General features: G+C 36.4%; 1 protein-coding gene across 1 annotated transcript in view; it reads right to left on the bottom strand.

The window, feature by feature from the left end:
* Window positions 1-10723, bottom strand: part of FRK (fyn related Src family tyrosine kinase) — a 94088-nt gene extending 83365 nt beyond the window's left edge. Inside the window, exon 1 of the mRNA XM_037158126.2 lies at window positions 9883-10723. Coding sequence (XP_037014021.2) covers window positions 9883-10229 — 347 coding nt within the window. The 5' untranslated portion in view covers window positions 10230-10723. The remainder of the gene's footprint in view (window positions 1-9882) is intronic.
* Between the last annotated feature and the right edge of the window lie 1874 nt (window positions 10724-12597).

Genomic DNA, 12597 nt, shown 5'->3' with positions numbered 1-12597 from the left:
GCTGAAAAAGATTTTGGAGAAAGTGACGTGAGTCTTATTTCACAGAAATGACACAGTCATCCTCCAAAGATGGGTTCCTGACAGTGATTTTGCAAGCAGTGCAATTCTTGTGCTTACAAGATTATGTCCCTCCTGTAATGGGAATCTTGGTCTGTTGTAATTGATTGATATTTAGAAATGGCAAAAAGACACATCGAGATCAGAATACCACCACAGCAACTTGAAATCTATCAACAACATTGGCCCTTCATGGGAACCATACTGGATTCTTCTGAGTCAACCAAACCATGCTGACAATGTGATAGGCAACATTTGTGTAATGGAAATATTTATTTTGATATAAGATTCTAAATGCCTTTCAAATTAGAAATCTGATATAAAGTTCAAAAGTTCTTAGCAACATTTCTTGAATTGCGAAAGTTCTTAATAGTACTTCTTAAATTGTATTCTTCCTTTAACCTTAAAAAGGCATAGTATTGATGAAATAAATCCCTAATTGAAAAATCCAGCCTGAATTTAAAGGCACTACTAAAATAGGCTGCATGAATAAAAAAATAAGAAATAAAAACATTAAAGAATATGAAACTAAATTAATTCAATTTTTAAATGAGAAAATGTAACTGAAAAACTTTGTAGAAAAAAATGGCTTAATGACAAAAATAGCTTACACAAGAGAGAGCCTACTATAGCATTTGAAATGAGCCAAATAAGCAAGAAGGTGGGAAATATAGATCACATGACCTACATTTGCATCTATGCATTTTAGCAAAATTCTTCTGTTCCATTAATCTTCACAGAAATATCCACATAAACTAATTCTAAAATTGCAGGCTTCAGGAAAATAGCCATGAGGAGGTCGTTCAAGCTGCTATTAATCTGCATAACTATCTTCTCCAGAAAAACCAGCCCAACCCTTCCAGTGCTAAAAAGTGCTAAGAAGCTGCATTAAAAGTAGGAGTCAGAGAATGCTGCAGAAAAATTAGCAGCTAGTTAGAAAGAAAACTAGTAAAAAGAATAATAACTATTTTGTTAGGTAATATTTTAGAATGTAACAGTGAAAAATCTATTAATATTTAGCAAACTAGTCAAATTTTCAGCATGCACAAACTGAAAATTATATACATAATCATTTGAAATTACATATGTTTAGGACAAAACCGGAATTTACAGGTCTGGCCCACAGCATTATTTTGTAAATAGGGTTTTGGTATTGTGTTCATTTAAAACTTCAGGCCAATAATTCCTTTGTTCTAAATATAATCATAGTTTAATCAGTATAAATGTGATTTTTAGATACCATATCAATGAGATTCACAGTCTGCTCCTAGATTCATATTCATTCTACATTACAAAGAATACTCGTATCTGTCTGCAACCCATACTTTTTTCCCCAGGGGTGGATTAGAGCACCAATTTCTGGAAGCCTGAATTATGCTGTTATGACTATGAGTCTAACCAAAAATTAAGGCAGGAACAATTCACAGAGAAAAGAATGCAAAGGAGCAGGTGCCTTTAATGAAGAAACTCAGCAGATTTTCCTTGTAGGCAGAAAAGCAACTCAGAGAGGAACAGTGAAGAAAAGAGATGGCTCTGTCAGCTGCTCTTTAAAACCTGAGATTTTTAGTTAAGCAATTATTCACTTAATTATTCATTTACTCAATCAATATTTATGAGTACTGATTATGTATAGCTCTGGGCTTAAGGCAATGAATGTCACACTAAGCTCTGGGGTTTAAGGCAATGAATGGTTCTCCTTCCCACCAACCATATCCCAAGCTTGTGGTTTTGCAGAAAATAAATTTGCAATAATGACAAAGGAGGTTAAAGGCTCTAAACAGAAGCACCTTATTCAGTTTAGAATGTCAGGAAAGGCTGTGGGGAGAGAGAAACAAACAAGATGGGACTTAAAGGATACATAAGAGCTGGTCAGGAAAATAAGAGGAGAAAAGCAGGCAGGAGACTATCCAGCCCATGTGAAGCCCAAGACCACAAATAAGGGAGAGTATGGAAGAAAGGCTAAAAGATGCTCAATGTGTGAGCTGAGGCTAGAGTGGCAGTTGTATGATCCATGTAGACAGAAATAAATAAGGAGCTGCCCAACTACATGATAAATAACTTTATTATTTAGAAGACTAACTTTGTTAGTCTTCACTGTATGTCAGTTTCTCTGTGGTGCACAATTTCTGTACAAATAATCCCATTTCTGTCATAGAACAATCCTATGAAATAGGTATTATTTTTATTCCTATTTTACAGACAAGAAACTGAGGCAGAGGGGTCAAATGATTTGTTCCAAGTCACACAGCTAAGTCATGACAAAGCCAGATCCATAAAAGGCAACCAGCACTATATTGCAATCAAAATTCTATACTACTAATGCTTGGACCTGGTTAAAATATCCACCAGAAAAACACAAAGATTACTATGACTTTTAGTTACCAGGTAGATTCTCATTGTGGTATTGGTAGTTAGAAAATATAAAGGGAATTTTCTAAGCTGATAACCAGACAGATTTAATTGAGAAAAACACGGTTTTGTGTTTGTTTTTGTTTCACCTTTTTTTTTTGTCAGGGATTTTTTGTTTTTTGTTTGTTTGTTTGTTTTTGGTTAGGAGCCTCAAGACCTAGTGGACAAGAGGTAATAGTTGCTTAATGAAAATGAGAACATTTGTCTCAAACTTTGACAAACCATTGTCATTCCATTGCTTCTCAGAGGTATTTTAAGATTTCATGTAATCAACTTTTACTGCTGTTAATCAACTATTTTAAACTACTATTAATTACACTTACAGTTTAACTGTGATTTTAATGCAGTTCAGTTGGTTTCTTCTTCCTCCCTTCTATGACTTGGTCATCATTTTTATAAAATTTATTTTAATTTAGCAGTTATTAGCATTTTCTTAAAAGTGGTAAAACTTTTACAAAAATTCACTGCATAGAAAATTAAGATAAATACAATTACATTAATGTGAATAAAGTATAGTTGTATTAACATAACAAATCATATAACATTATACCTGAGATATAGTTTATTACAAGTTAATTATTTTAGCAACATATTTGCATTGTTATTTTTACATCCAAAGATAAGACAAGAGTAATCCATCATAATTCTATAGGTAATACAGTCATTTAATAATAGACTTTTCTAATTAATTTATTGGAGAATATATTTGCTTTTATTGATTTAAATTATTTGTCTTAAAATTCTTACGGAGTTATCCAAAACATTTGATATACCGATACATGTATTTTTATTATGTCTTTTACTTATATATGTAAGCCTATTTTTTACTTGGTTTCTAAAATTATGGTGTTTAAGTATACTTTGTTCTAGAAGGAAGAAACTGAAAATGCATGATTTTCATTTTCCACATATATACATTTAGTCTTCCCTGAAAACTAGTACAAAGGGAGGAAATAAATGATCTGGATAAAGAAAAACTTTGGACTGCTTGCCCAAAGGCAATTTTCTAGTGATTTAAGCTACTCAAACTAGATATGTCAGAATAGTTTGTGAATATTCTGATTCATTTTGAACCATTGTTCCTCTCCTTTAATTTAAGATTCAAAACTGGCTTCATTTCCCAGCTGAGAAAGAAATTGACTGATATCTAGGTTGAAAATAACTAGGAACACTGTGTACAACTTGTCTTTGATAGTTATTAAGTTCAGCAATATACAAGTCAAATAGTGAAGGTGCAGTTCCACTTTAAAATGGTGGTGCAAGAGAACTGTCTTTTTGAGAATATACTACTTTATTTCTCCAGGCCACTTTCATCAAGCCATACCATGGCAACAAATGTCTATTAGACAAAATATTGAAGGAACTCTAGTCTGACACATTAAAGAGGAGCACAGTTAGAAATATACACCTTAAACAGAATGGAAAGGTATATAGAGAATTTATAATTATGTTATATATTATAAAATTTTAACACTTTTATCCCTTAAGTGTAAATTATCAACAAAATTACAAGTTACAAATATATATTCTCACTTTCTTTTTCAAGGCAGCCCATAACAGGGTGACTAGAAAAGGAATTAGAACTCCACCTTTACATGGCAATAGGAAGAGAAGACACTTTCCAACATAGTCCAACATAGCATAAAAGTGTGTGGACAGCACCTAAAGCACCTAAACCATTAGGCAAACAGCCATATAGACTCTTTGTATATAAATGATGCTAGGAGTAAATTATACAATTGTTAATTATTTCGCTTTTCATCAATATGTTGCATTCTTTGAACTTTTTACAATTGAAGCAATGGAATTTAAAGTCAGTATCCTTGGTTCTAAGATTGATATGTAACTTACATATCAAGATTTTGTAGGTGAACGTTATATCTCTAAAAATTGTGAATAAAAGAGAAGGAAATGGTGTTCTGAGTAATCATACCATAAAAGTAAGTTTTTTGAGGGATTCCATGTTGAAGATGTGGAAGAAGAACACTCATCTATGAAAGGATCTTGGAATTTAAATTGAAAATAAAATAAACGTAATCATTCACTGCAGAAACAAAATAAATCATTAAGAATAGGTTTATTTGATTATTACTAAGGAGACTGGATTAGTAATCAAAATCTCATGATGAAGAAAACCCTAGGACTAGATGGCTTCACGAGTCACTTTTACCAAACATTTGAAGAAGAATTAACAAAGCCAAACTCTTCCCCAAAAAAATCAAAGAGGAGGAAATGCTCCCAGGTTCATTTCACAAGGTCGGCATTATCCTGATATCAAAACCAGAAAAAGACATTACCAGAGGAAAAAAAAACTTATATAGCAGATCAATATCCCTGATGACTATAGATGCAAAAATTCACAATAAAATTCTACCAAACTAAAATAAGCAACACATCAAAAGAATTATATACCAGACACGATCAAGTGGTATTTATACCTGGGGTGCAAAAAAGAAGGTTCAGCATTAGCAAACAGATCAGTGTGATACATTACATTAACAGAATGAAGGAAAAGAATTATATGATCATCTCAATAGACACAGAAAAGCATTTCACAAAATTCAGCATCCTTTCATTATAAAAACTCAACAAATTAGGTGCAGAGAGAACATATCTCAAAAGCATAAAGGCCATGTATAATGAGACCACTACTAACGTTATTCTCAATGGTGAAAGGTTGAAAGCTTTTCTTCTAAGATCAAGAGCAAGGCAAGGATGCTCACTCTCATCACTCTTACTCAGTATAGTACTAGAAGTATACAGTTAGAGTAATCTGGCAACAAAAACAAATAAATAAACAAAAGGTTTCAGAATTAGAAAGAAAGGACTAAAAATTGTATCTATTTGCAGATGATATTATTTCATTTAGAGAAAATCATAAAGACTCAACCCAAAACCTGTTAGATCTAATCAATGAATTCGATAAAGGTGCAAAAGAAAAAATTAACATACAAAATCAGCACACAATCACAATGTATTTTCTCAAAAAGAAATAAATATTCAATAAATCCCATTTACAATAGCTTCAAAAACATTAAAATACCTAGACTCTGACAACCACAAGACATTGATGAAAGAAATTGAAAAAGATATAAATAAGTGGTAAGTTACTCTGTATACAATGGCATTTTTTACAAAAGTAGAATAGCACTCCTGCAATGTATATAGAGCCACAAAAGATCCTGAATAGCCAAAGAAATCCTGAGAATAAAGAACAAAGCAAAAGGCATCACATGTCCTGATTTCAAGCTATTCTATAAAGCTATAATCATCAACATAGTATGGTACTTGCATAAAGACAGAAAAATAGACCAATGGAACAGAAGCAAGAGCCCAGAAATAAACCCAAGACTATATGGTCAACTAATACATGATAAGAAGCCAAGAATACTCAATAAAGAAAAGGCAGTCTTTTCAATAAATGACATTGGAATAATTGGATATTCGCATGTAAAAGAAAAATAAAAGTGGACCCATATCTGACAACACTCACAAAAATTAACTCAAATAGATTAAAGACTTAATCCATTACATCAAATGGATGTAAGACTTAAAACCATGGAACTCCTAGAATAAAGTGTAAGAATAAAACTTCTTGACATGGGTCTTGGTGATGACTTTTTGGATATGACACCTAAAGCACAGCAATAAAATAAAAAATAAACAGATGGAGCTACATCAAACTAAAACACTTTTGCACAGCAAGAAAAACCCTCAACAACGTGAAAGACAACACACAGGATGATAAAAATAGCTGTAAACCATATATCTGGTAAGCAGTTAATACCCAAGTGACGTAAAAGATTCATACAACTCAATAACAACAATAGTGATAATAATGCAATTAAAAAGTGGGCAAAGAACCTGATTCCAAAGAAGCCATATGAGATGTCTTCTCATGACATCTCATGAAAAGAGGCTCAGCATCACTCATCATTAGAGAAATGCAAAGTAAATCCACAACAAAATATCACCTCACACCTGCCACAATAGCCACCACCAAAAAGACAAAAAGAACCAGAGACAGAGGAATGTGGTGACAAGGTACAAACTTCCAGTTATAAGATAAATAAGTCCTAGGAAAGTGATGTACAACATAATGATGAAAGCTAACAGTGCTGTATGATATATAAGAAAGTTATTAAGAGAGTAAATACTATGACTTCTTATCACAAGGAAAATTTTTCCCTTTCTTTTTCTTTTATTTTCTTTATATTTTATCTGTATTAGAAGTTGGATGCAAACTGAACCTATCCTGCTGTGCATTTCACAATATATGTAAATCAAACCATCCTGCAGAATGCCTTGTATTTATATAGAGGTATTCTATTTTTCTCAGTAAAACTGGAAAATAAATAAACAATAACCTTTCTGGTCCTGGGGAATACAGCCTAAAGAAAGAAGTGGGGGCAAGTAAGTTTATTGCATGGCTTAATGGAAGATATTCAGAAAAGGAAAAGCATTATAGGTGGAATAATAATCAATTATTAAATAGGCTTATCTTTAACTATAGTCTAGTTCATTATTTGACATCTCTTTTTCCTGGTATTACATACAAACAAACGCACCAAACACTAACACCTCCAACTGTTGGCCCCAGTACTGATAACTCCAGAAGTATTTGCACTGTTTTCTTATTAATGCAAGTCAAGAACAAAGACATAAACATATGAACGCTGTTATGCACTGCATTGAACTAGGCTAGTTAGGAATTAGATGACAACCCTCATTTTTTCCCATCGCCTCTCATCCCACACATTTAAATATAAGTAATAATCGTTACTGAATGCTACATATTGAGCTCATTGTAAAATAAGCTGCATTCACTTTCGCAGTATTCATTAGAAAAGCATGAAGAAAAAATTTAAAAACTCACTGAAGACAGATATTAAAGGAAGTCATTTTTGTATCATTTCCAAGTATTTAGGCATTCAGTGGGCTACTTGGGCACCCTCATTCAGAAGACTGTACAGTTAAAATCACTTCCACTTGAAATGGAGGGGAATTCAAGAGGCCACCGCTACCTACTAAAAGTCATGAAGCAGTTTGGCCATTTGATGGCGAGCACCCTCCTTAGTAACCTGGGTTCACAGGTGAAGGCCATGGTGAACACTTAGAATAAACATGTGGCCTGTTCTGACCAGGAGGCACAGCACCAGCAACGTGTGGGCACCAAGGTTTTATTCCAGTGGATGTGAGGGTCCCAAGGGAAACCCACTACAGAGATCTAGGACAGTAATGGCACATGGAACCCTGCTGAGAACTAATTCCAAGGTGAAAGGTCAGGAGTCCTGTGTAAAGGGAAAAAGTATTCTTGGCTACACATAGATCCTGAGAATCAAAAAATAGCCACAGTTTAGTTGCTTCTCTCTGTTTGTTGAGAAGAATCTAAATAAGTAAAGACACTGCGCTTGAGCCTCAGGACATTATCATTTTTGAATGGCTTGTCTTGTTTCAGTACATGCTTTCTTCAAGCATGTCGAGTATGAACGTAGCTGAATTACTACATATGAAACATCAGATAATCCAGAGACCTTACAGATGAGGAAATGGAGGCTCTAAGCAGTTAAATGAATTGAATATACTTAAAAGCTGTAGGTTATGGATTCAAGGCATTGGTATTAATATAGTGTTCATTCTCATGGTATACACTATATTACACTAAGAATAAAATATATATAACACCAAACCTTACACATAAATCATAGTAGTGAAACCATAAATGCACATAAGTAAGTACTCAATAAATAATATTTCCCATAGATTATCACAGAAAATAAATGTTCATGCAGGTGATTTTTATCATTTGAGAACTGATCAGTTCTACTCTCCAAAAGTCTCTATTTTAACTCAGCTCTATTTAGGCCTAAAATAAAACCCTTCCCAACATTTACAGTCTCTTAGTGTTACAAAGAATTTTGAAAATCACCATGAGCCCTTTCATAGCTGGATTTGAGTTTGGAAAGCAGCCACAACCCTCTATGGCTCTTCCCTAATGAATGAATCCCCAGTGGTTCCTCTACTAAAGATCTGTTCTATGTATAACATGAGTCCCGAGAGTCATTCCAGTCTTGGGTTTCACTAGAACCAGGCAGAAACAAGGTTAGGGCTGATAACAGACCCCACTTGCTTTTTAACCCACCAGACCCCAAGTTTCCATTGTCAAGATCATGTATTATCTACTCTATATTCAACCACCACTACCATAACTTTCCCCTTCCCCCACTCACCATGCCACAGCTATGCCTAGCACTTGCATGGATGGATGGATGGACAGACTGATGGGTGGATAATTGAATAAATACAGGGTCCAGGAGGGGTAAGGCTTACTTGAGTGTGGTTGGTAAGGTACATGACTGTCTTGCATGAGACGGACAACAATTTGAACATTTCACCTAAAATGTCATATGGCGTGCTTATTATGTGTGGTATTATGTTACAGAGTTACCTGCTTATGATCTTTGTAATAAAGGTTTCGTAATTTAAAAGGGGGGGGGCGTTATTTGTGCCAAACCCTGTACATGCAATTTTCCTCTTTGGATCCACTATAATTCATAGCATTTATTCAAATATCAGGGTAAAGTTTTTATCTCCTTTTCTGGGGATTCTTGTCATTATTTTCTTGTTAAAACTTATTGAATAGCCCTGGCTGGTGTGGCTCAGTGGATTGAACACAAGCCTGTGAACCAAAAAGTCTACAGTTCAAATCCTAGTCAGGCTTCTCTCCCTCCCTTTCTCCTCCTTTCCCCTCTCTCTAAAAATAAATAAATAAAATATTTATTAAAAAACTTCCTGAATATGTGTAGCTAGAAAATTTTTAATCATAATGAAAAACAAAAGATGTCATACTTTGGGAAGTATGACTTTATACCCAGGACTCAAAGAAAAACGTCTAGTCGTGAAAATACAGTGAAAAGTAGCATCTTCTAAATGTTACTTTTATGTCAGTTAGACCTGTCTGTGCCTATCACAATGAAAAGGGACGAAGATTAAAGTTAGTGCTGGAGTTGATGTTTTAAATGTTGAGAGAGAGAGAGAGATTTTACATTTGAAAGTGTGGTTTGAAGAAGACCTATGATATACCTGCAAATAAAATTCAGTTCTGTTGTTAGAGGGAGGCGTGACTTATTTTACAGCCAAAGAAAAGGTACAGTATTAAATGCACCATTTGTTGATGCACATGAAGATGCACCCAGAGTCTGTGAGTATAAGTACTGAAATAAAAGTCGCATCAACAACAGTAACCTGTCCAGTTCACACTGACTAAGCACAGGGAAGTGTGTTTCAAATAGAAGGTTCTTGCCAGTACTTCCTCGTAGCTTCTTGGAAAATAGGGAATTGCAGATAAGTAAGAAGGAAAACTTATTACCCACCCTCAGAGAGTCAAGAAATAAAGTGTGGGTTTGTAATACTCACGGCTCAGCCTGTAGGCTCCTGTCTTCAGCCACATAGTTAGAAGGAATATATCCCTGCAGTTGCTGACCTGAGCGGTCTCCCCTTTTCTCCAAGTACCGGGCAAACCACCAGCCCTCATGGGAAGTGTCCAGGACTTGGAGCTTATCACCTGCTTGGAAGCTCAGGTCCTCTGCAGTCCGAGCCTGGTAGTCAAACAGGGCCACAAAGTAATGGCCCTGTGGCTTGGGAGCATTAGGGGAGCAGGGAGCCCCTACGTTCTCATTCACCACCTGTTTGTCTGCCTCCTGGACAAAGCAGGGGAGATAGGATCTCAAGTACGCCCAGAGCCTCAGGCAGACGTTGCCCATGCTGCCCTGGTGGAGAGGAAGGGAGAGGGGCTTCTCCCTCTCCCCTTTGTCTCTGCAGATTCACTTTCTCTTCCTCCACTGGGCAGCTTTGAAATCAGCACCAATTCACCAGGCTTCAGAGAGTGTGCAAAGCCCTGTTTCCAAACAGTCAGGCAGAGCTGGCTGCTTGCAGAGACTCACCAGCTTGCTTTCTGTGGCTGTAGCCGTTGTCCCAGACCAAGCCGAGTGGGAGCTGGGCAGCTGCTCAGTGGCAAGACGCCTTTTCTTCTTGTCTACTTAGGAATCCCACAAGAAAAATAAAATTAAGAGGGCTTTATTTAGACAAATGTCTGAGAACAGAATCACCTTGCCTTTTGTCCCAAGAAAAAGTTAACAAGAGAAAGATGTTAACTTCAGGTAAGATCTGCACGTCTTGCCTTTGCCGGGAGCTCTCTCCCTGCTTCAGGTCTGTCTGTGTAGTTTGACCAGTCCTGACCCCCAGGGCTCTTTTCTTTCTGCTAATGAGTAACCAACAAGCCAGGACTATTGCCTTTAACATCCTGAGCTATGAATAGACTCTAATAGTTTCTCCTTACTTCCTGGTTTCTTTTTCTCTGCGATCTAAATGGGATTCCCGCCCTATTTACCTCTCACTTCTCCAACACCCAAGAGAGACCAGCGCCCTCATCAGGGAGCCAAACTTTTAAAGCAGCTGCCAAAATCCCTGCTCCTGGACAACAGCCTAGCCCAGGGAGCTTTTCGTCTTGCTATGTTCTCAGAACGGAAATTAGTGGGACATTGCCCCCAAACCCCCTCCCATCCTCAAAGAGCAGGATTGTTTTGCCACCACTAGGGGAAATAAAAAGGCAAATTAAAATGTTGAGGTATTTGTTACTAGAAAAAGGCAATTGGGAAAGAAACATTGAGTTCCTACTTTTTTCATCACTATAAACATGTTTTAATAGCTTCAAAGTCTATTTACAGTCTGGAAAAGTATGAAAGCAGATGACTAAAATGCTGAGAACCCAAAACATTACTTTCTCCCACAGAAACATTTCATTTCCCACCTCTCACGCACTAGTCCTGAAACGCACACACGCGCGCACAAACTAGGCAACTGGTGGAAAGAGTAGAAGTGCTTTGTGTGTGCCGCTGTGTTGGCTCTTTTGGCTGAAGTCTGACCCCCAGGTGTATGTAGTTACTAGTAGCTTTGTTAGCAGGAGCTCAGGACTTAATGAAGTTGAGACCAGGACACCATCAACTTCCCTGCTTCAGGGCAGCTGGCTTACATCACACATGTGTGTCGGGATCCCAAGGATATAGCAGTGAGTTTGGATGCATCAACGCATTGCCATTTGCACTAGGAGAGAGCACGGCAAACTTGTTTATGATGTGTCCCTTGTTTTGGTATAAGACATTAATTTAAAAATTGCTGTCTTAAGAATAATCTCTTTCTTGGTGGAGTCTTGAACCTAGCTAACCTAGCCCCTAGTACAATCTCTAAACTCCTGTTTTGTTTTTTGGGGTTTTTTTTTATCAAACAGCAAGGCATTTTTGGTAATCAGAAAATTGAACCAAAGAAGAAAAAAAGAAAGAAATCCAGAAAACCATGGCCTCAGTCTCACCTGCCATTACCTTGTACTAAAATCAGGCATTTATGGTAGACAGAGCATTTGGTTAGGACGAGATCTCAGGTCATGACCCCAGGTTTCTCCAACCATTTTGAGAGTCAGAGAAGTGCCAATTTGTCAGGAATAGCAAACCAAAAGCTGAGCCAGGTTTGTTTGTGTGTTTGTTTGTCATATGGGATCTAAAATAGAATTCCACATATAAAACACAAAATAGCAATTATACAATACTAAGAAACCAGAAAAATATTTTGTTTCAAACACAATAGTAATTGTAAAAAAATAGGATTCTGTTAATGCTCCTGGACAGAGGCATAGATGCTAAAGTTTTTCCAGAGATACCTGCATGATCTGAAAATGAAATAATATTTAGAAGAGAAGTACTCAAAACCAATTTGTAACTGGAGTTTGAGACTTCAAACATTTGAAGGTTCTAAATTCATATAGGCCTCCATTATGGTTAAAACAAGTCATCCCAGAAAAAGATGAAGGGGCAGTGCTGTCCCTGAGCTGTGAATGACATTGAAAAAGCGACCGACTATCCGAAGACGTCAGGCGAGCAATGGCCTGAGAAAGCTGTCAGCGGCGAGAAGAGACAGGGTTTCCTTGTGTCCATAGCACCAGAATTCTGCAGTCACCCAAGCCTGAAGCCTCGCAGTCCTGTTCTGTTCTCTCCCTCATTTCTCTGAGCTAATCAATCACCAAATGTTGCTCAGTCTCTCTTTTCATTTACTTCACAGGGGTTTTTTTTATTCCCTCTG

The sequence above is a fragment of the Artibeus jamaicensis genome, unplaced genomic scaffold, assembly GCF_021234435.1.
Source record: "Artibeus jamaicensis isolate MK-2021 breed Jamaican fruit bat unplaced genomic scaffold, CSHL_Jam_final contig_387, whole genome shotgun sequence".
Taxonomy (NCBI): domain Eukaryota; kingdom Metazoa; phylum Chordata; class Mammalia; order Chiroptera; family Phyllostomidae; genus Artibeus; species Artibeus jamaicensis.
The sequence above is the reverse complement of the archived record's forward strand: the minus strand, read 5'-3'. Positions and strand labels throughout refer to the sequence as shown.